Below are 22875 nucleotides of genomic sequence, written 5' to 3'. Positions count from 1 at the left end.
CCAAACTTGACTATAGAGGTACCCTGCTATAATCGCCTTGTTGTGTTTCTTGGCAGTAACTTAGCTAGTCTGCTGCCGCCAGGCGCAAAACTAAGTGATTGGGGAGTCGCCGCTGCTTTATCTGTTTTTATCAATATCTCCGTTATTTGTCGGAAGTTTGCGATAACAAACGTATCATCGTCCGAGATAAAGCAGTCTTTTTAGCGAACCAAACTTCTATTTTGTCTTCGTTATCTCTTCATTTGCGTGTCGCTCTTTCTTGTCGCCATAAGCGCTGCCGCGAGGCATGTTGTAGACTGTATATAGCATATACAGTAACTCTAGCATGCCGTTACCATAGAAAGCATCATGACGGCACGTACTGCGCCCATATCGCGGTGCCACGCCCGAATGATTTGACTGCACAGTTTGTATAGGAACGTTGTATAGACCGTTCCATCGGGCGAGGGGGAAACGTACTCTCGTACTCAGTGGTCGCGGCGCGCGGCCGCCTTTCCTCCTCTCTGGAGTGGGCGCGCAATCACGGCGGGCCCGGCGCGGCTGCTCCTTTACCTTGACTACGCTTCGTAGGCATCGCGCGTGCGGGTTTGCCACTAATTTACGCATTCATTTAATTAAATGTTGCTAATAAATGAGCGAGACTAGCAGCTTGTTAGTTGCACACTTTAAAGCACACAAAAGGTTTGGCAATTTTGTTCTTCTCGGCTCTTACTGTCCTACCTTGAAGTAGTGGCACAAAATTCTTCTACCGTCTTTCCAAACTAAAATGGGTCACTGAAATTTGCCTGTGCCGCCGATGGTATTAGTTCCATCCACCGTTGCTCCGGTCACATTGCGGCATACCCGGCTCCAAGTATTACGTGGGCTGGAGTTGGCGATTTTCACAGTGATTACTTCCTCAATAGGTTGTACCTTTCCACAGCCAATCTGAGCGGAAGGGGGAGGAGACCACTGAAAAGGATTCCACCTCCCTTCTTCCCCCATCCCCGACTCGGGCAAAATAAAACTGTTCACTCACTCACTCCAGCAAAGAGTTCAGTGTATTACCCAAATGTGATGCCTCGTTGTCGGCACCAACAAACCTAGATAAAAGCAACGCAAAAGCGAACGCTTGTCTGGTTGCCCAACGGCGGACGCCTAATAATTAGTTGTATAACGGTGGACGCTCTCCAGGAGCTGTGATGTTCATTTTATTTATGTTGTACATTAGTTGCGCGGCTAAATTGTGCTGCAGATCAGCTTGAAATTCTGAAAAGAGGAAGTGTTGTTTATAGTTGGCGGCAGTGTTGATATATCGATAATGTTTAATACAAACTATGTAGTGTGCCAAATATTTACTAAGTCCACCCAAAACTACCTGTATTAAACCCTGAAAGGATGTGAAACCAGAAGTCTGTTTCACTGACCTCGACACGCGCTTTTGTTTGTTGCCCATGGACGCCGAGCGCATCACGTTTAGATCGTTTTAATGAACATTAGTCTTTGCAGTAAAACGATCAAAATACCCGCTTTACGTGATTCCGGGCACACACACGCAAACAAAAAAATTGTGATGAAGTACTGCAAACGTGTTCAACATGGCATTGTTTATCCATCGTGGACCACGCTGTATACCTCGAAGCGAATTTCAGCTCCACCGTGGCCTTAAAAGCCGCCAATCTAAGCCAGATCGCTTAGACCGGTTGTATGCAACAACTTTCCCTTTTAAAGTATATTACGGAAAAGAACGTACAACGCGCTACAACGGAAAATTCACCGATCTGGCGTAGGCACCCATGCGCCGCGGAGCAAACGCCCAAGCCAGCAGACCTGCCAGCTACGAGAGGACGCTGCGCACGCAAGATGGCGGCGCCCTCGTTGGAATGGTCTATATAGCACTGATGTTTTCCGTTCAAGCAGCAGAGCTATTCGTTATATACCATGGTGGTTCGGGGTGTCATTTCTTACATGTCTTCCACTGACATCGCGATAGCCGCCATGTTCACGAACCGGGTGGACGGTGAAAGGCAGTGCACTTATCTGTTGCTCTTATCTCGAGCACCAGCAGGGAAGCTGCGAGCTGTGCACAAAAAATGGTACGGTGACGTCGCGTGGAAGCTATGTATTGTGAGAAAGTTTCTATGCTCATCGCCTCTGTTGTAGCACTTAATTTACGTAAGTATCGGCGAGATACCAACCCTGGGTACCAAGAGCCACCGCTTATAAATGTTGCCAACAGCCACATCACGAGCCGGGCCACGGGCGGCCACGCAAAGAAGGCACTTGGGTAACATCATGACGATACCAACGGAGACAGCCGAAAAGTTTAAGTAGCACAGATAACAAAGACGTCAGTCGCGGATATTGCAGCCGGCCAATCAGGCAACGAGGAAGTCACGCATTCATCACTGTTCTTTATCTACCCCTTCTCTCTGCTAGCCCCGTAGACCGTTCGCATGACGGGCTGCAGCAAGTGGGCGATAACTGGCTGAGAAATCGGCACTGCTGGCAGAGCTCTTTATTAGAAAAAAATTCACGCATCTCCACGAAGTTATTCATGACGAGTGGGCGAAGCACTGGGGATTGTTCTTACCGAAAATCACACGTGGAATTGCCCACTCGCGCATGTAAATGAGGGGCAACGCGTGTGTACAGTATGTACAATTCCAATCTAATCCAATCCGATACAATCGAATTTAAACCAGTGCAATCCAAATCCAATTCAATCCATTTCAATCCAATCCAATTCAATCCAATGCTCCTCGTGCATGCGTTGCACTGTGTAGACGGACGCCAAGGTACGGACAAAGCGGAGTCCTAAGGTGCTTCGCACCTAAAAGCTGTGCGTTCACAGTGGCCTCTATCCGGTTCAGGGTGCCTATGCGGTCAGGTACTACAGCAATCCACCTGCTACTGCAAGCGTTATTTCCTCTCCAAATTTTCAATTTAGATTTTCTCAATTTGTTTTTCCCCTTTGTTACCAAGTAGACATTTGTGTGATCTGCGCCCTCAGCAATGGTGCAGTAGTATGCCCGTGCAAAATGTTTAAACACAAGCACCGACTTTGTCGTTAGGACGTAAACAAAATATCTACATTGCTCATGAAAAATACGCGCGCACTAAAAAAAGGACAAAAACTGCACGCTTTGCAGAATACGTAGTGAAACATTATGCGAACAAAAAAAAAACGCGGCGCGATATTTGCAGGGAAGGAACGATGTTAAGAATGTAGTAAGAGTTCTACCCTCTCCCACACTTTTTGACTCTCGACAGAAATAGTGCTCTGTTTAGCATTGATGGCGAGGCTATTCTATGTTTTTTTCCTAATGTATTTGTTTCGCTCTTACCGTATAGGTATTTCATAGGTGGGGTATTGATATCTCTGTTTTGTGTGTGACTTCCCTAAAGAATTTTCCCAAGTTTGCACCCTATCCATTGTTATATAGGCCGTCACCAGCGCAACACACGTGTTGCTATAGCAACCGTATCTCTGCTGTAGCAATTATCTTTGTTGCTACAGCAATAATGCTTTCTCGAACTACCATGCAGTTCCGCTAAAATTCCACTCGGTGGATGGCCAGCGAAGTTTTTTGCCCACGACGTAGACGTGACGCACAATTCAGGCGAAAAGTATGGGTACATTTTATTTTTTCTGAGCGTGAACTGTGGTCGCTCCCAAGAAATAGTTTAGCACTTCGAGCACGATACATTACATGCAACAATATTCATAAATTTTGCTGCAGTTGAACACTGTGAAGCTTGAGAAGTTTGTCGGGATACGCAGTGAACGTGAAAAAAATTGCATGGCAAGACACGGCTCGCTCCAGTGGCGTTGTAAGGGCAAACGCGCATTGAACTTGGATACAGCCAGCACCATCTTGTAGGATTTTCTGATGACACGAGCTCTAATTCTTTCCCCCATCCCCCTCTCCGCACCCCTCCGTATGAAACATAGTATTTCATACTAATATATACTAGAGGGAAGTCTGTCGCTGCTGCCGCGGGCCGCTGTGGGCGGCGCCGCGCAATTGCCGCTGGCGACGTTCCTCGCCTACTTAGCGTAGCTCATAGAGTTTCATACTAATATATACTAGAGGAAAATCTGGCGCCACTGTCTAGGGGAGCCGCGCTTCAGCGAGCGTGCCGTCATGTATCGGGCGGGCACGTTCTACTTGTCCTTGGCATGGCTAACGAACAGGCAGAAAATTTGGCTTTGGCCTCGAAAATGGAACAATATTACTGCAGAAGATTAATCGAATTTGTTCTGTTATTATAAAATTAAAGCTCCATAAATATTTATTTGACAGGGATTATTTAAAAGCTTCATGGAAGATAAACAAAAAACAATGTTACCCCTTTGGCTTCAAGACGAAAAAGAAGCCATATGGCTAACCAAGCTAAGGAGGCGAGGAACGTGGCTGGCTGCAATGGCGCCGCCCACGGCGGCCCGCGACTGCAGCGCCAGATTTTTCTCAAGTGCATATTACTATAAAACTCTATGGCTTAGCTAGCCATACGGCTTCATTTTTGTCTCGAAGCTAAAACCAACAAAAGAGGGTAATATTTTTTTCTCGTTCATCGTACATGATGCTTCTAAATAATTACTGACAAATTATTCTTTTTGGAGGCTCAATTTTATAACAAAACAAATTTCATGAACCTTCTACAGTAATATTGTTGCTTTTTTGCAGCCAGAGCCAACTTTTCAGCCTTTTTATGAGCCATGCCAAGGACAAGTGGAACGTGCCTGCCCGGTACATGACGGAACGCTCGCTGAAGCGCGGCTCCCCTAGATAGTGGCGCCAGATTTCCGTCTAGTGTATATTTGTATAAAACTCTATGGTCTCGAACGAAGGAGCGATTACACGCGTTCACTGGGCAACCGCACGAGGTTCTGGCTTGATTTTGGCTGAGCTTGAATGTCATATGCACGATACGAGGAATTGACGAAATGGGGCGTTCTCTATGTACCTGGAGGAACAGCGTTTGCTCTAGTATCTGTGCAGGGGTAATCGAGGTAATAAAATTTGAGGCAAAGAGTAAACTCGGGGCGACGGAAGATGCAAGCGATTTGAAATCTCTGGGCGAGCCCTTCGTGCAGTTGACATACGCAGGTTGCTGCTGTTGATGATGGTGATGATGACGGCGGTTTTCAGGTACGAGTGCTACACGCCGGAGTGTCGCCTGGCAGCAGACTACGTCAAAGAACACATCACAGAGGATATTGACCCGTGCCAAGATTTCTACGGCTACGTCTGCAACACTTGGGCTCACCGACGTGCATCGACGCTCTCTTTCCTCGAGGACGTAAAGGGTACGAAAGGAAATTTTAATGGCGTCGTCTTTCCCATATCGGACTCATTCTGGAGTAACTGACAGGTGAACAGGACCAGAATGTAACGTGGGTAGAACGTTGGTAATGCAACATCTTGGGCATGTTGCTTATCCATTATTTCAGTGTGACAGTGCAAAACGACGCGTCCTCTACAGCGCAAAACGGGGGATAGCGTTTTTCCCGTGTATATTCCTTGTCTTCGCCCATACTCCACGCTGCTGTTGAGCCAACTTGCCAAAACAACGTTGTCTTCACGCGAGCGCCACGAGGCAGCCCAGACCGGTTACTAGTTCCGCCTTATCAAAATGGCTGAAGAGAGGGCTAGGGAATGTTGAGTCCAAGACTAGGGAGCACACCAAGACAGCGGCAAAACCTTATATTGCGCCTTCAATAAACTTTTTTTCTCTTTCTTTCTCACAGTCTTAAAAAAAGGTTGGGGCATTCACTAATGGAACAATGACAAGTTACTTGTCCCAGTATAGACTAGGTACTTAGTAACTGGAAGTAGTAAATTTAGTACTAGTTAGGGTTACCAACTGAAGCAGGCAATAAGTACCACTACCTCTCCTAGTGATGTCCTAGTGATAACACTCTTCTGAGCTACATGCGTCTACTAACTGGCCGCGCATAACCTAGTCACAAGCACGACCTTAATCTAGTGCATACTACTCCCTACACTCCATTAATTTCCTAACCATGCAGTTGTTAGCGGTAGAGCCTACGTGCAAAACCCCGGGATAATACGGTTCTTAAGGAGTTAGTAAAAACGGCCGCAACTACCTTTTTACGACGTTTTTTTTATTAAGAGTGCTCAGCAACGCGACCTCCCCCACGTTTTCCCAGGCCCATATTTTGCGCAATCGTTCTCAATAAAGCCCGACGGGCGCGATTCCACAAGGCTCGAGTTCTGCCTACTCCCGAGTTTCCAGCTGCTTGGGTTGTGAAAGTAGCGATAGTGGAGCGTCCGATACACCTCTAGCGGAACCGGCGCAATCACGCGCAGCACGCCCGGCATATTCGGCGCGTTGGGTTGCGGCCGTTTACGCTGATAAAGTACTTGTGATATGATCCGCATGGAGCGCCACCTGAAATTATTCTGCAATAGTGCTGCTGAGCACGAGGTCGCGGGTTCGTTTCCCGGCCGCGGCGGCCGCTTTTCTGATGGAGGCGAAAAGCAAAAACGCCCGTGTGTACGAGATTTCGGCGCACGTTAAAGATCCCCAGGTGGTCAAAATTAATCCGGAGCCCTCGACTACGGCGCGCCACATCGCCTCCGTTGCGTCGGCGCGTTGCACCCTACAATCAATCAATCTGCAATAGTCATTTCCTAGCATAAACTAGATAACCCCACTACTTATTTGATATCCTGAGCCCGGCTGTTCGAGCATGACCTCCGCAGGGCGTACACCTCCTGTCTACCTGTCTGCACCCGCACTGTGCGCTTAATTATACCGTCTGCTCGCAAAACAATTTCGCACGAGGCGTTGCATGACCGCGCGCTTCATTTATCCTCAGCGCGGCCGAGGTGTTGCGTATGGCACATTTTTTTGTGAAAAGACAACTGACAGAACGCGCGTTTGGGGAAATGAGGGTGGCCGTAGGGTTTCACGCGATAGGGAGATCTGGCGCTAGTGCCTAGGCGAGCCGCACTTCAGTGCGGGTGCTGTTATTCACCTCGGAGAAACATCCCGTCCCTTCTTGGCATCGCTCACCAACAAGCTCAAAAGTTTACCCTCTGAATGCAAAAAAAAAATCAGTATTGTAAATGGTTATTTAAATTTTTTGTTTGTCAGAGATTATTTAGAAGCTTCAGACATAACGAACACAAAAAATGTTGCCCATTCTTATTGATTTTGGATTCAGGAGCGAAAAGAAGCCATGTCGAAAGCCAAGCCGAGCTAAGTAGAAGAGGAATGCTTGTAGTTGCTATGGCGGCGCCCACGACGGCACGCGACTGCACCGACGAACTGTATGGGTGGAGCCACGCTACACACGCCTCTTGTGTTTCGGCGTTGCTCGAAGCGGTCTGTTCCAGAAGAGTCCAGACACGTGGCGGATGAGTAGTGTGAAGTGACACTACTCTGCTCTTCCTATGTCTTCTTCCATGCGTGTTGTTTGTTTCCCATTTCGACGGCTTCTTTGCCATCTTAGTGGATCTTCCGGCATGTTAAGTCTTGTTGCAATCCTCGCAACCGTGACGGCAACGAAGACTGCTTCCCGAAGGCAGCGTTGAAGTCAACGACGATGCACGATGAGGCTACTTTGCAGTCTAAACCTAAAAAAAAAAACGCCAGCGTCACCTTCATGCATGTAATGCTGCGTCAAACAAGCTTGTTTCTTAATATTAACGTTTGGTACGATTTTCTTGTGCGCCTGCTCTTGCTAATTTTTAGTTGCTTAATGTTTATTATGATATTGTATTTGTCTGTTACAAAGCTGTGGTTTGGCTCAGTTAACACGTCTGCTACAATGTTTTTGTTTGTGGCAGTAGCCGCGGCACTGTTTGAAGCTTTTGGGTAACCTACAGTGAAGGTCTATATACTCCGAAAACGATTGTAACGACGAACCCTACCTACCCAAAATGAGGACTTATGTATACAAGATACACAAACGCCGAGAAAACTTCAGACCAACGTATTCCGCGCAAGTCCATGGGCGCAAATTGAGTTGTGTCTGTTTCGAAAACGTTCAATTATATTCCTTTTCAGTCGTGACGTAGATGCTCTTGCGAAAACACTGACCGATGTATGTCCAGCGTCACATCCGGTCGTCTGCTTTCAGCCAATCTGGGCTCGCTCAAAACGGACAGCGTAAAACGAACATAAAATGGACGAAGCTGGAGATTCCGCCCCTGATTGGCACCAATGTTTCCTAGCAAATGCAATGCTCCAAATCCAAAGACGAAGCCAACCTTTTTCATGCTACATGGAACTGCCCCATCCTTAGGCAGACACAGAGTGACATGCACTCCTCCCTTGAAACTTTGGGGGCGGCCCTGCAAAGTCGCGCTCTACAAGACCAGTTACAACGGGTCCACAGAGCCAAGGCCGGAGCTACTGCCACCGGGGTTATGGGCATAAGGCTGTGCCCATAGTTCCACCCTTATATCCCTCTTCCCTTTATCATAATTATAATTATTTAGGAGGGGTGACTCAAGGTATGTCGGGGATGGAGAAGGCAGTAAAGGAGGTGAGGTCGTTTATATCCTCTTGTGTATCCCCGGGGTACTTAAACAAAAGGCCGCAGGGACATGGAAAGTTTATAGTGATGACGACGATGGCCACAGTGCCGTTTCTTGTTGCTTTAGACGTCTAATGAGCAGTCTACCTTGCTGACCGCGAATTGGAACACAGCCTGCAGCATTCCGGGACTTGTTTGCGCAGATGCCTTCTGGAGCCATCTGAACCGCACCCTGCTCAGCGTGACCAATCCACAGCCTATGGACGCCGGCGGACGCCATCTTATGTTCCCCCTTTACTCCAAGTGTTTCGCGTTCATGACGACAACCAAATCGGTTCACGAATCCGTGGAACACGTCATCGCGGTCACCGAAGTTCGCCGCTTGATGCAACGGAACACTTTTCGCGACCTATTCGTGCAGATGATTCACCTGTCCCTCGTCAGGGGCGTCACCACTCTCTTCGAGCTGTCGTTCAGACGGGTGAGCGAGTACTCCAATGGCGGCCAACCTGCAGCATAGTGGGGGAAATCAGTAGCGTTCATCGAGCGAATAGTGGAATTTAGTTTTGCCGAGCAGTTGGGAATAAACGATCGATGTTTGTGCGAGTTACAAGCGTGACTGTGGCGCATAGTTGGGTGACCATACTAAACAGATCTTCATGCAGGTCATCTTCATAGGCATTGGATCCTTAAAGACCATCCGTACAGATTGTCCCTAAAGAAATTATAGACCTTACTCATAAGCCTTGTTTTAACTGAGCACTTGTAGTGGAAGATCGATGGTTGTGCGAGTGACTAGCGTGACTGTGGATTTCAATTGGGTGACATTATTGTGCAGCTCTTCCTGCAGGTCATCTTCACAGATCTTGGATCCTTCAAGACCATCTTTAAAGATTATCCCTAAAGAATTAACAGACCTTACTTATAAGCCTCCTTTTACTGAGAAGTTGGGAATAAATGGTCGAGGGTTGTGAGAGTGAAACACAAGACTGTGGCTTTCAATTGGTTGGCATTACCACACCTCTCTTCCTGCAGGTCATCTTCACAGACCTAGGATTCTTAAAGACCATACTTATAGATTATCCCTAAAGAATTAATAGACCTTATTTATAAGCGTTGCTTTAGCTGAGAAGTTGGTGATAAACGATCGAGGGTTGTGCGAGTGACAAGCGGGACTGTGGCTTTCAATCCTTCACCTCTCTTCGTGCAGTTCATCTTCATAGGCGTTGGATCATTAAAGACCACCCTCATAGATTATCCCTAAAGAACTAATAGTCGTTATATATAAGCCAGGTTTAACTGAGAAGTTGTGAATAAACGATCAAGAGCTGTGCGAGTGACAAGCATGACTGTAGCTTTTAGTTGGGTGATATTACTATGCAGCTCTTCCTGCAGGCCATCTTCACAGAGCTAGGATTCTTAAAGACCATCCTTATAGGTTATCCCTACCCAACTAATAGCCCTTACTCATAAGCTTGGTATTAGCTGAGCAGTTGGGCAAAAACGATCGAGGGCTGTGCGAGTGACAAGCGTGACTGTGCCTTTCAATGGGGTGGTATTACAAACCTCTCTTCCGGCAGGTCATCTTCATAGGCGTTGTATCCTTAAAGACCACCCTTATGGATTATCCCAAAAGAACTAATAAACCTTACTTATAAGCCTTGTTTTAGCTGAGCAGTTGGTAGTGCAAGACCGATAGTTGTGGGAGTGACAAGCGTGACTGTGGCTTTCAATTTGGGTGGCATTATACACCTCTCTTCCAGCAGGTTATCTTCATAGGCATTGGATCCTTAAAGACCATCCTTATAGATTATCCATACAGATCTAATAGACCTTACTTTTAAGCCTGGTTTTAGCTGAGAAATTGGGAATAAACGATCGAAGGCTGTGCGAGTGACAAGCGTGACCTTTCAATGGGGTGGTATTACACACCTCTCTTCCTACAGGTCATCTTCATAGGCGTTGGATCCTTAAAGACCATCCTTATAGATTATCCCTAAAGAACTAATAGAGATTACTTATAAGCCTTGTTTAAGCGGAGCAGTTGGGAATAAACGATCGAGGGCTGTGTGAGTCACAAGCGTGAGTGTGGCTTTTAGTTGGGTGACATTACTACGCTCTTCCTGCAGGTCATCTTCATATGCCTTGGATCCTTACAGATTATCCTTAAAGAACTAAGGGCCTTACTTATAGACCTTGTTGTAGCTGATTAGTTGGGGATAAACGATGGATGGTTGTGCGAGTGATACGCATTACTGAGGCTTTGATGGGGTGGCATTGCTATACCTGTCTTCCTGAAGGTGATTCTAACGCCATCTTCATAGTCCTTGTTTCCGTATAGACCACCCTTATAGAATTATTGAACCTTTCTTATAGGTCTTGTTTTAGCAGCAGGACGTACGGTAATTCGATTATGAAGAGTCATTCTATGTCTCTGAGCCGACCTCACCAACAGTTTAAAATTGCAAATGGAAGGAATGAACAGATGTGGCAGCGAATGAGATAAATTGTAATATGTTCAAGACTGGGATAAAATATTGTAGTAGAAATTTTTGTAAAATAAAACCCAGTGCTTCTAGGCAGTAGAAGGAATAGCTGTGCGATGGATGAACGCGAATTCGCAAGAAAGGTTTTGTGATTTAGACACTATTATCGACGTATATAGCGGTGTATTATAAGTGGTCTAGAAAAAGGTACGTTTCATACTGGGCACCGTTGTACCGTAAAAAATTTGCTGACATTGTGCCATATCATTGCTGTGGACAAACCGATGGAGAAATGCCAACTAGTTATCGTTCATATATAAGTGTTACAAAAAATCGTTCGCCAGTTGCAAATGCTTCGGACGTGGGAGACTGCGGAGCTGGCTTGTTGAAGGAGGCGGACGACTGCTGGATATTGAAGGTTGTGCGCATGCGTGCGTCATAATCCTCCCTACGAAAGACGAGGAGTCCCCCGCTGTAATGACTGAGCATAACTTGAAGAAAACAGCGAAACTTTGTTAGGTGACCTAAATAGAACGCTGTCAATGCTATTATGGGATATGTTTTACATGTTAGCTATAGGGGAAGTTTACAGCCAGAAGCGATTAAGAATTAGATAGGTAGTGAATTAATGGTAATGTTTTATTATTTACTAATACAGTTAAACCGGGATGTAACAAGGTTGATAAAAATTCGCATTTTGTCTTTACATGCAGATTCTCATTGTTACAGGTTCCGAGGTAAGGCTCCCGTAAATGAAGCAAAAAGTGAATTAAAATGCCAGACATCAGAGGTAATGAACTATAAACCTTTAAGAATGTATTTGACAGTGAAAAAATGCGTGCTTTGTGCCTTCTGCCTTCCAATGAAGGTAGTACACGGCACTCCAAAGAATCAAGGTAATTTACCCCTGTCTTTGCAAACGTAACATTAGTATCAATTTTGCGTTTTGACACTCTAAGGTGCCTTAACCAGTATCAAGGACCAAACGTATGCTGAAAGGGTGCCCTAACGTGATGCTCTTTGCCGCACTTAAATGGTTTGCGAGGGTGCGAGCTGGGATACTTGCGACAACGTTAATCTTTCTCGCAGGCGGAGACGGCAACTGAAATTGCGAGCTTGTTTTGAAAAGACAAAACGCCTCGTCCTGTGGCAGCAGAACTCATCACCGACGTACCGACACAGTGGAGACGCGCAACTACACACCGAGAGGAAGGCCTAGCCGACACCCCACTCACACTGGAAACGCACGGTAGTTCGCGGTGCGGCCAGAGTTTCCTAAATTAATGCATATCTCCAGCCGATTTTTTCAGAAAAAGTGCAAAAAACAATTGCTCATCAGCGTAGCGAATTTGTTACATCAAGGTTAACCATCGCCACGCAAACAAACATAACTGCCCTCGAAAATCAACTCTCGACTCTCGTAGAAGCCGCTATCGGGAAAATGACAGAGGCCGTCCCCACCCTCATACAACAAGTCGCGCGTTCCAACAAACGAACTGGCTTAATTAAGGACATGCCTGTACCCCAAAACTTATCGACGACAGATTGATCTTGATGATGATGACAGCGGCTCCCTCGCGGGATTGGAGGAGAACCCCAGGACTGGCTCGGGAGCGCCGCCATCACAATCACTTGTTAACCTGACCGACCATGGCGGGCACCTCTAAAATTTGGAAATACGAGCGATCCAACTCTGCCAACCCCATTCAAATCACCCACTGGCACTGTCCGGGCTTAAGTCCCGCACAAAGCGGGCCAACCTCCGACTTTTCCTCACGACGTTTGAAAACCTTCCTGCTGTGGTAACCCTTCAAGAGACAGGCAGCGCTGCCACGCTCACAAACTATACTACGTTTCAGCAAGACCACTATCCTGCATCTGCGTGCATAAAAATTACACGGCCAACCTGGTTGACCCTGAACTTAAGCCCAAATTCTCGTACGTGATGGTAACACTCCTTCCGCTACGCAAACAGGACCCGCCACTACACGTGCTGAACATCTATTGCTCGACGAGACTTGCCAACATTACATTCGCAGGCCTTTTTAGCCGCGCTTAAAGGCTGCGGGCAAGGAACCCTGGTGATTGGGGGCGATTTTGGCGCCCCCAGCACACTTTAGGGATATGTGCGTGAAGAGCGACGTGGACGTAAGTGGCGGAACTTGTGTCCACGCTGGGCCTAACTATTCACACCCACCCTGCCTACCCAACTCGCGTGGGTACCTCCGTGACCCAGGACACATGTCCGCACCTAAGCCTCACGAAAAACATCCAATATGCAGACTGGGTCAACACCGAGGAGACCCTCGGCAGCGACCACTTCATACTCAACACCACTAATCGCACCCGCGTCCCTTGGCAAGATCTTACGCAGAGGTAAAGTTGCCCGATTGTAATACATTTCGACAAACATACAGAAACTGCACCCCCATTAAGTAGCAAGGGTACCACTCTTGGTCCCAGCAATTGGTTTCGACCCTTCGCTCCACAGAAACCAACATTAAACTCTCGGAGATTACTTCGGAGGTGGATAACTACCTCATTCACCTCTGGGCTGCTCGGCACAGCCTCGTCCGCCGGTGGCGCCGCAAAAAACACAATCGAAAACTGAAAATTCTCATCGCCGAGCTCACCCAGCGATCGTCGGAGCACGCGGCCAGGCTCGCCGACTCTAACTGGGTGGACCGATGCAACACGGCCACGCGACAAATGTCCACCAGGAATACCTGGCGCCTCTTCCGCGCCTTGATCGATTCTACCCAAACTCGAACAGACACACAAAAGCACCTCCAACGGGCGATTCACAGCTTCGATGGGGATACGACAAAATTGGCATGCAAACTGCGAGACCAATACCTAAGCACACAGCAGGACCCCCGAGGGTCCGCGTACTCGTATGCAGGTAGCGAGACCGCGGAGCTGGATCCACCGTTCCAGCTATACGACCTGAAGGCGGCCCTAGCAAAAATGAAGCGAGCAACGGCAACAGGACGGGATCACACCATAGTGAAACTACTTGCCAATCTTCCCGACTCTGCCTACGCCATGCTCCTTGCTTACATCAACTCCATTTGGCTAGGGGAAGCACCCTTCCCGATTGATTGGAAGACCGCCCTGGTCACCTTCATACCCAAAGCGGGCAAAGCCATTGACAGGGACAACCTCCGCCCCATTTCCCTTACTTCTTGTTCGGGAAAATTAATGGAGACGATGGTGCGCCACAGGCTGTCCGAGTTTTTAGAGAACAAAAATGTATTTTCAGACACAATGTTCGGGTTCCGCCCACACCGGTCCGTGCAGGATATCTTGGTCGAGCTCGATCGTGAGATCCTCGATCCCGTCGAGTACCCTCTCAATGACAAAGTTGTGCTCGCTTTGGATTTGAAGGGGGCCTTTGATAACGTGACTCACGGAATTATCCCAACACATCTCTCACAAGTGGACTGTGGCCAAAATGCCTTCAACTATATTAAGCAATTCCTCACTGACCGAAAATCATATATTCCGATTCAGGACATGGAACACTGCCCTTACCAATTAGGCACGGGAGGGACCCCGCAGGGAGCGGTCCTCTCACCCCTCCTATTCAATCTGGCAATGATAAGGCTACCTGCTCAGTATGGCGAAAGTCAAAGGCATCCGGCATGCGCTGTATGCCGACGACATCACCATCTGGGCGTAACACGGCTCGGCAGGAGACATGGAGGCCAACCTGCAGCAAGCGGCGGACATCGTAGACGACTACGCCCGTCGCTGTGGCCTTCAGTGATCCCCGTCCAAATCAGAATTCGTGCACATACGCCCCTCACCGAAGTGCACCACCAAAATCAACCAATCCCTTCACAGCGGACCCATACCCGAACGCGATGAGACCAGAGTGGTGGGGCTCTTCATTCACAAGCATCGAAGAGCAGACACAACATTGGCCAAATTGCGTAAGTGGGGACCAGGTGGGCCGGATGATCCGCCGGGTTTCAATAAGCACCGGGGGTTACGATGCAAAGATGCCTTGTGGCTGGGGCATGCATTCGTAACCAGCCGAGAACCGTACTCGGCTCCATACCTTCACCTACGCAAGTTTGACGAGAATCTACTCGAGGTCATTCTCTGTAAAATCTACAAGCGTGCTCTCGACCTTCTGCTACACACCTCCAACCAGCGCCTTCTAGTCCTGGGAATGGTGAACACGTTCAAGGAGCTGCGTGAGGCGCACTTGACGAATCAATACACTAGACTCTCTAACACGCCGTCGGGTTGCCACTTCCTTGCCCGACTACACATCCATCACTCAATACATACGGAAAGGCGCGCTCAGATTCCTGAAGTCTAGAGATACAGCCTGCATGTGTGTCCCCTCCCGGCGAACATGACACGAGATGACCACAGTGGCCGACGCGTGGCGCGGGTAGAAGCATTGGCTTGCCACTATTGTCGTAAAAACGGAGTCTTTTACGTAGACGCCTCCGGCCCGCACCACGGGGGTTGGTACACGACCGTGGTCGTCCACCAAAACACCGCAGTGAACGGACTCGCTTTCCGTGCACACAACATTACACACGCGTAGGAGATTTCCATCGCGCTAGCCGCTGCAGATAAGGACTCGCGGGTCATTATCACCGACTCAAGGGGTGCCTACCGCAATATCGAGCAGGGGTGCATTCCGTACTTTGCTTACAAAATTCTGCAAAACAGTAACTAACTGGGTGTTCCCGCGAATCAAACGATCATATGTGCTCCAGCTCACACGGGCGTTCAATGTAACGAGGCGCTGACGCCGCTGCCCGCGCGCTCCTTCTCCGGGCATCATCCTCATCCCTTACCGATCCGGACCAAGAACCCAATCCCGCTTACACCTTTGAGGAGGTCACACAGTTTTATCAATCCGGCCATTCCGTCTATCCCAAGCTCTGTAGGGGCCTCACGAAGGCGGAGGAGCGCATCCTCCTTCGCCTTTATACCAAAACTTTCTTGTTCCGAGTAGTCTTAAAACACTTCGACCCCGCTTTACGGGGAAGTGCCCGCGGGGTGAGGAAGATTCCTCTGACATTTTCCACATGGTGTTGGAGTGCCAAAAAACCCCAAACCTACCCCCTCTACGCAAACTGTCCCATATGGACTTGGAGGCAGCCATGCTCAGCTGCTCTGACCTGACGGCCCAACGGGCCCTGGTCGGGCGGGCCAGGGCCGCGGCCGACGCCATTGGGCACCCGTAAGGGGGAGCCCCGTAGTCTTTGTACGAGGCGGCCCCTTTCGGACCGCTCCCCACCCTCCCTGTAAAAAGTTCCGTAAATAAATGTTTTTTAGTCAGTCAGTCAGTCTAAATAGGATACGCTGAAGAGTACTGCCACTTTGTGCACCCGGAAGTGTTTGGGGGCCATTTTGTTCCTGGCCTGCAGTGTTGCCATCTCTCCCAACGAAACCGCCGCCGGTTGTGACGGGAAGAGCGCGACCGGCCGCTCTAGTGTCCGCGCAGCAGAGAGAGACAGGAAAGGCGCCCAGATACAAAATGGCAGCGCCCATATGTAAACAAATATCACGTGGTGCAAGCCGACCAATGAAAATTCTGGCGGCATATAACAATCAGCGAAAAGAGTGCCGATACTCTAAAAGCCTTTATTTAGTGACGATAATCCTTACCTTATCTGTTCGCTGACGTCAGCTTTGAGACGACTGGTCAACAGCGGTTTCAAAGCATGCCAACCCACACAACCTGCGTGTAGGGGAAATGGCGACAAAATATGTGCCATCAAATAGGGAAAAATCAAAATTTCGAAGTCTGTGAATAAAACAAATTGCAAACAACTGTCTCAGCACTGCGGTGGTTCACTAAGCGGCCCTGGGTGATCTCGGGGCTATCTCTTCCCACGGCCGTTGTAGATGAACTAAAGTTCCGAACTTCCGTTTACTAATAGGCCCTGAATAGAGTGAGCACCGTCCGACGGTATTATAAGCACTCCGCTATATCGAAGTCCACCGGCGTTTTCTATGAGATATTTTCCGCGTCTCCCACTACATCGCTCTGGCGCTACAAACTTATAAGCTAAACATAACCTATCATGATCTAGCGCACACAAAGAAATCATTTAAAACACCAATGCTCACGTAGGGCATTAAAATCCTAATTCAATTTAAAGAGGAAAAATAACGAGACAAAAGCCGGTCTCGAATAACCGTCTCTGGGATCAAGGAGGCAAGATTGATCATCTACACTACAACGACAGACGCATTTGCCGGCACTAACCTAGGCTTAAATATTCGAATGTCGGCTGGCGGCACTCTAGCCATGCCTGCACGATCAGATGGAATGCCGCCGGACGAAACTCTAGACATTGCGTAACTAATAAGCGAAGGTTAAACAACTCATAATCATTATCATGGCCTCCTTCTTCAACATATGGTATCCGGGGTCCCTGCACCCTGCCGCGGCTCCCGAGAAAGACACCGAGACCCCGGAAAACCACAACTATATTGGAAGTCCCGTTCCCCAGGGCCCGTTCCGAAGCAGGTCCCGCTGCGCAGGCCTAGTCCAGCACTGTCCGCCATGTTCTAACCTAGCTCGTGTCCCGCGTCTTCACCTGGCACATATCCATCCCGTGGGATTGACTGTTGTCTGATCACCGCAAACATTACCATCATCATCAGTATCAGCATCATATCATCACACACGTATAACGCGTGCGGCGCATTAACCGCACGCGTTATGCGGAGATGTGGGTTGGACTCGCGCTCCCGGAAACAACGGCGGATTTTTTCTCTTATTTTCTTTTCTCTTATTATTTTCTTTTCTTATTTTCGCCTATTTATCACTGTATCAAAGAAACATCAATCGGCACTAATTAATATTTCGGAAACAGCCGAATAGCACTGGCAATGACGACTGCAACCTTGATATGTGTCCTTTCTGAGTTCCTCGTCCCGTAACTTTCTGTTCTGCTATATATATATATATATATATATATATATATATATATATATATAAATATATATATATATCAGAGAAGAAAAACTTCGAACAAGGTACAAGCACGATTGTGGCCTACGTTTCAGCAAAGAGAACTTGCTTTCCTCAGGGCCCTGAGGAAAGCAAGTTCTCTTTGCTGAAACGTAGACCACAATCGTGCTTTTACCTTGTTCGAAGTTTTTCTTCTCTTGTGTACTCTACCATCTTCAAAGTTCTACTACTCCCCGGATTTTATATATATATATATATATATAGATATATAACACAGAAATAAGGGTTGGCAGTCGGAAAGCAAAGGGGAGGTTGTGGTAGGTCATTGAAACAGATAAAGAATTTGGACTGAAAGAAAGAAAGCGAAGAAAAAATGCCCGCCAGGTGGGATCCGAACCCACCACCTCCAGAATACCGGTCTGGTGCCATAACCACTACGCTACCTGCGGGGCGATTTTCTCCCCCGCTTTCTGGGGTATTTATATCAATGTAATTTTTTTCCTGTGCTTCGGGGTGATAGCCAGCGCCACTCTGACTTCTCGGGGAGAAGGAGACGTTCTTTTTAATCCCCGCGCCGTGACTCGAATGTCTACGACATGTCGAGAGTTGTGAACCAGTGTTGAACCCTCTTAAGCCCCCCATGGCACCAAGACTGCCAGTGCAGAGGCCCTCGCTATACATGTAGCGAATCAGAATAGGAAATGAGGTGCTCGTAGAAATAACACAGAGATAAGGGTTGGCAGTCAAGAAAACCTCGGAAAGCAAAGGGGAGGTTGTGGTAGGTCATTGCAACAGATAAAGAATTTGAAAAGAAAGAAAGCGGAGAAAAAATGCCCGCCAGGTGGTATCCGAACCCACGACCTTTCTTTCTTCTTTCTTTCTTTCCAAATTCTTTATCTGTTTCAATTACCTTCCACAACCTCCCCTTTGCTTTCCAAGGTTTTCTTGACTGCCAACCCTTATTTCTGTGTTATATCTACGAGCCCTTCATTTCCTATTCTGATTCGCTACATGTATAGCGAGGAACTCTGTACTGGCAATCTTGGTGCCATAGGTAGCTTAAGAGGGTTCAACGCTGGTTCACCATTATCGACATGTCTTAGACACTGGAGTCACGGCGCGGGGATTAAAAAGAAGGTCCCCTTCACCCGAGAAGTCAGAGTGGCGCTGGCTACCACCCCCAAGCACAGGAAAAAATTACATTGATATAAATACCCCAGAAAGCGGGGGAGAAAATCGCCCCGCCGGTAGCGTAGTGGTTATCGCACCAGACCGGTATTCTGGAGGTCGTGGGTTCGGATCCCACCTGGCGGGCATTTTTTCTCCGCTTTCTTTCTTTCTTTTCAAATTCTTTATCTGTTTCAATGACCTACAACAACCTCCCCTTTGCTTTCCGAGTTTTTCTTAACTGCCAACCCTTATTTCTGTGTTATTTCTACGAGCCCCTCATTTCCTATATATATATATATATATATATATATATATAGTAAGGAAATGAGGGTAGGAAATCAGGGGCTCGTTGAGGTAATACAGAAAGATAGGTCAGCAGTCTACAATGCCAAAGGAGGCATAGGGGTGTGGTTAGGCTCTTTTCCTTATCATTACGGTTAATTAAGTAAACATTTTTTTAATTATACAGAAGAAAGAAAGAAAGAAAAACACGCGCCCAGAGTGGGGACCGAACCCACGCCTTTCGATTACATGTCTAATGCCTTACCAATTCGGCTATCTGGGCGACTGTGTTCTCCTTCACTTTCTGGGCTATTTATATTTACTAGAAGTGTATCTGACCCTTATATATATATATATATCTGATGCTTATATATATATATATATGTATATACGATAGAGAAGTCACATTGAAAAACATAACAATACTTATTCTAACGTTTCGACCGGGGTCCGGTCTTTTTCAAAGATACCTTTCAAAGGTATCTTTGAAAAAGTCTGGACCCCGGTCGAAATGTTAGAATAATTATTATGTTGTTTAATGTGACTTCTCTATCGTACAGTTATTCTTATAGCCAGGAACCTTTTCTGTAAAGTATATATATATATGTATATATATATATAAAGAGAGAGAGAGATCATGAGGTTCGATGGGCCAGTATAAAAATAGTGAAAGAAGTCTACTGACACGTTTCCCGTTTTTGGTTGCCAACAGTTTCGGAGTTAGAAACTTCTTATACAAGATGCAGCCCTTATTGCCAGTGCTGTTTGGCTACTTGAAGATGCTTTGTAGCGGCGAATGTCATTTTTGTAAGATACGGGAATAAGGAAACCAAAGTCGAGAAAAGAATGAGAATTGCCTCATTCGGTGCTACAAAGCACCTTCAAGGTGTCGAACCGCACTGCAATAAGGATAAGGACTGCATGTTTGATGTGTGTTCTTACGGAATACCTCGTGCCATATATTTCTGTTCCCCGCACAATACACTATATAGGTGTCTTCATCGGAGCAACTCCGTTGGTTACTCCGATGAGGACTGATCTTCCTGTCGAAACGTGAGCAAAGCAGTGTTTGTGTTTTTAATCGTGAGTAAACCATTCTCGCTAAATATATAGGTGTATGAGGTGGCGATAACTGTTCTCCCGCCTCTGGCGTTTTTTACGGTAATAAACAACTTTACTGCTACTTCGAGTCGTATATGCAGTAAAGACTCGCTATAACGAAGTCCTCGAGTCAGGAAACTCGCTTCGTTATAAAGAAAATTTTGATAAAAGCGGAATTGATTTTACCTGCCTGCACTGCAGTGGGGACTATGACGCGCCTCGAAGAAAGCTACATTTCGAATAAGGTGATTTCGTTGTAACGAATGTTTGCTCTATTTGTATCCACACTGCTCTAATCTACTGATTAGGGGCAACCGGCTTTTTCACGTTGGTGTTCCTTTAAGAGACATTCATTCAGCATGAGTCTGTTCACTTCGTACACTAAAATTTCTGAGTCCCCAGCTACACGCCTTACAAGTCTTACTGGTTCTCTGACAGGACAAAGACATATTCTTGCACGTCCTCAAAGGCACATCGCTGAGGTTCAAGGCAAGTCCAGTGTCCAATCACCGCACCTACGACGACTACCTGGGAGAAGTGATTCAGGTGAGAAGGCCCTTGCCTCCTATGGTACAGAACCTCCGCAGAAATGCTCACCTAGAAAGGCGTCATGAAGACAAAATACTACAATCTCGTTAAGTTTGAAACAACTAGCCTTTGGTAACTCACTCACCTCTATTGCGGCTACGAGAGACGTTTCCTTAAAACCGAATAAAACGCGAGAATATCAAAAAACTTTCAAATCTCGCGCTACACGACGTCAGCGGTGACGCAATAGCGCCAGCAGTGACGCAGAAGAGCCGAGTATACTACAAGCACAGCGTATTACTGCACATTAGCATTCAAGTTACTCGATCAAAAGGATCTACAAAGGCGCCGCGGCTGTACGGAGTGTCGTATAGATTATGTACATCTGCACTCATTTGTTTCTCGGTGGTGCCTCGTAGGTCGGAGCCTGCCGGTCGCACAAAAAAAGTCTCTGACTTCGAAGAAACGTCCACACATTGGGCCTGCTCGATTACCCGCGGACTGCTCGGTACATCCAGCGCATGAATTTCCCATGTATTTCTATGGGACTTCCCGTCCGAAGGCAGGCCTCGGACTGCATGCCCGCGGACCGTCCAGGGCTGGCAAATTGAGGAGGCCCATAGAGAAAAGAAAAGCTTCCTCTATACGTTGCGGGAAAGTGGCTGCGGACTCGCCATTGCCTCATGTGTTCTCTTCAATATGTGGGTAATTAGTTTGAAATGTGCGATAAGATCGGGGTCATCGTTATCGGTACAAAGTAGTCCTCTTAATGAACCAAACCTTGTGGAATAGTGTGGTTCCTCAGGGCGACCTAGTGAGTACTCCGGCGTAGACCACCACGCGGGCTCCCGAGCCTACGCCAGCCCATCGCGGTTCGCCGATACGAGAACACAGTAGACAGTAGTGCCGAAGCACAGCCCTTTATTTTGGAACTCCCAAAGCATGCTAGCACAAGGGTCGTGATCGCGAACAGGAAGCAGCCATTCGCGGCGCGCGACAAACAGTACCCACCTGAGATGCATGGTATCCGCCACCAACGCGCTGTTCCGCCGATGTTCACCAGTCCGGACCTCCGGACCGACTCTCCCTTCCGCACGCGCAAATTCGCACTTTCCAGCAACGGTGGCGCCGCCGCGCGCCTTTTTGCCGAAGCTGTTTGTAGATGATCGGCCTCCCGGGCGAAGGCAGACGGAGCGTTCGGAAACGTGGGAATTGAGCACGCATTGAAAACGTGGGAATTGAGCACTCAACTACAGACCGATATCAATAACAAGCACTATTTGTAAACTTCTCGAACACATCATCCACTCACAGGTGATTAGCTACTTAGAAGAACATAATATCATCTTTAAATACCAACACGGGTTTAGGAAAGGGCATTCGTGTGACACTCAGCTCGCTGGTTTTATTAACGATATTCCCTCTTCCGTTGACGCTGGGCTTCAAATCGACTCAATATTTCTAGATTTTTTCAAAGCTTTCGACCGGGTACCTCACCACAGATTGCTAATCAAACTTACACAACTTAATATCCACCCTCTTGTAATTGCATGGGTTAAAGATTTTCTGTCATCAAGGGTTCAATCACATCTGCTAATAACGTTAATTCTTCTTTCGGTCAAGTACACTCTGGTGTTCCTCAAGGCAGTGTCCTGGGACCTTTACTTTTTCTAATTTATATCAATGACTTACCTAATTGCGTTTCTTCAAGGATCAGGCTGTTTGCTGATGACTGTGTTATTTACCGTACAATAACCTGCTCTACTGACCAACTGGCCCTCCAAACTGACCTTGACTCTAAATCTACTTGGTGTTCCACTTGGTTAACGTCGTTGAATAATTCTAAAACTAAACTTATGTCA

At 47.4% G+C, this 22875-nt stretch overlaps 1 protein-coding gene across 1 annotated transcript in view; it reads left to right on the top strand.

The window, feature by feature from the left end:
- The first annotated feature begins 5118 nt into the window (after positions 1–5118).
- The window catches only part of LOC144163857 (neprilysin-1-like), a 45959-nt gene continuing 28202 nt past the window's right edge, over positions 5119–22875 (top strand). Inside the window, exons 1-3 of the mRNA XM_077694537.1 lie at positions 5119–5286; positions 8916–8975; positions 20924–21031. Of these exons, the coding sequence (XP_077550663.1) occupies positions 5119–5286; positions 8916–8975; positions 20924–21031 (336 nt within the window). The remainder of the gene's footprint in view (positions 5287–8915; positions 8976–20923; positions 21032–22875) is intronic.

Source organism: Haemaphysalis longicornis, unplaced genomic scaffold, assembly GCF_048455015.1.
Source record: "Haemaphysalis longicornis isolate Haplotype H1 unplaced genomic scaffold, Haemaphysalis longicornis Haplotype H1 scaffold_13, whole genome shotgun sequence".
NCBI classification, from domain to species: domain Eukaryota; kingdom Metazoa; phylum Arthropoda; class Arachnida; order Ixodida; family Ixodidae; genus Haemaphysalis; species Haemaphysalis longicornis.
The sequence above is the reverse complement of the archived record's forward strand: the minus strand, read 5'-3'. Positions and strand labels throughout refer to the sequence as shown.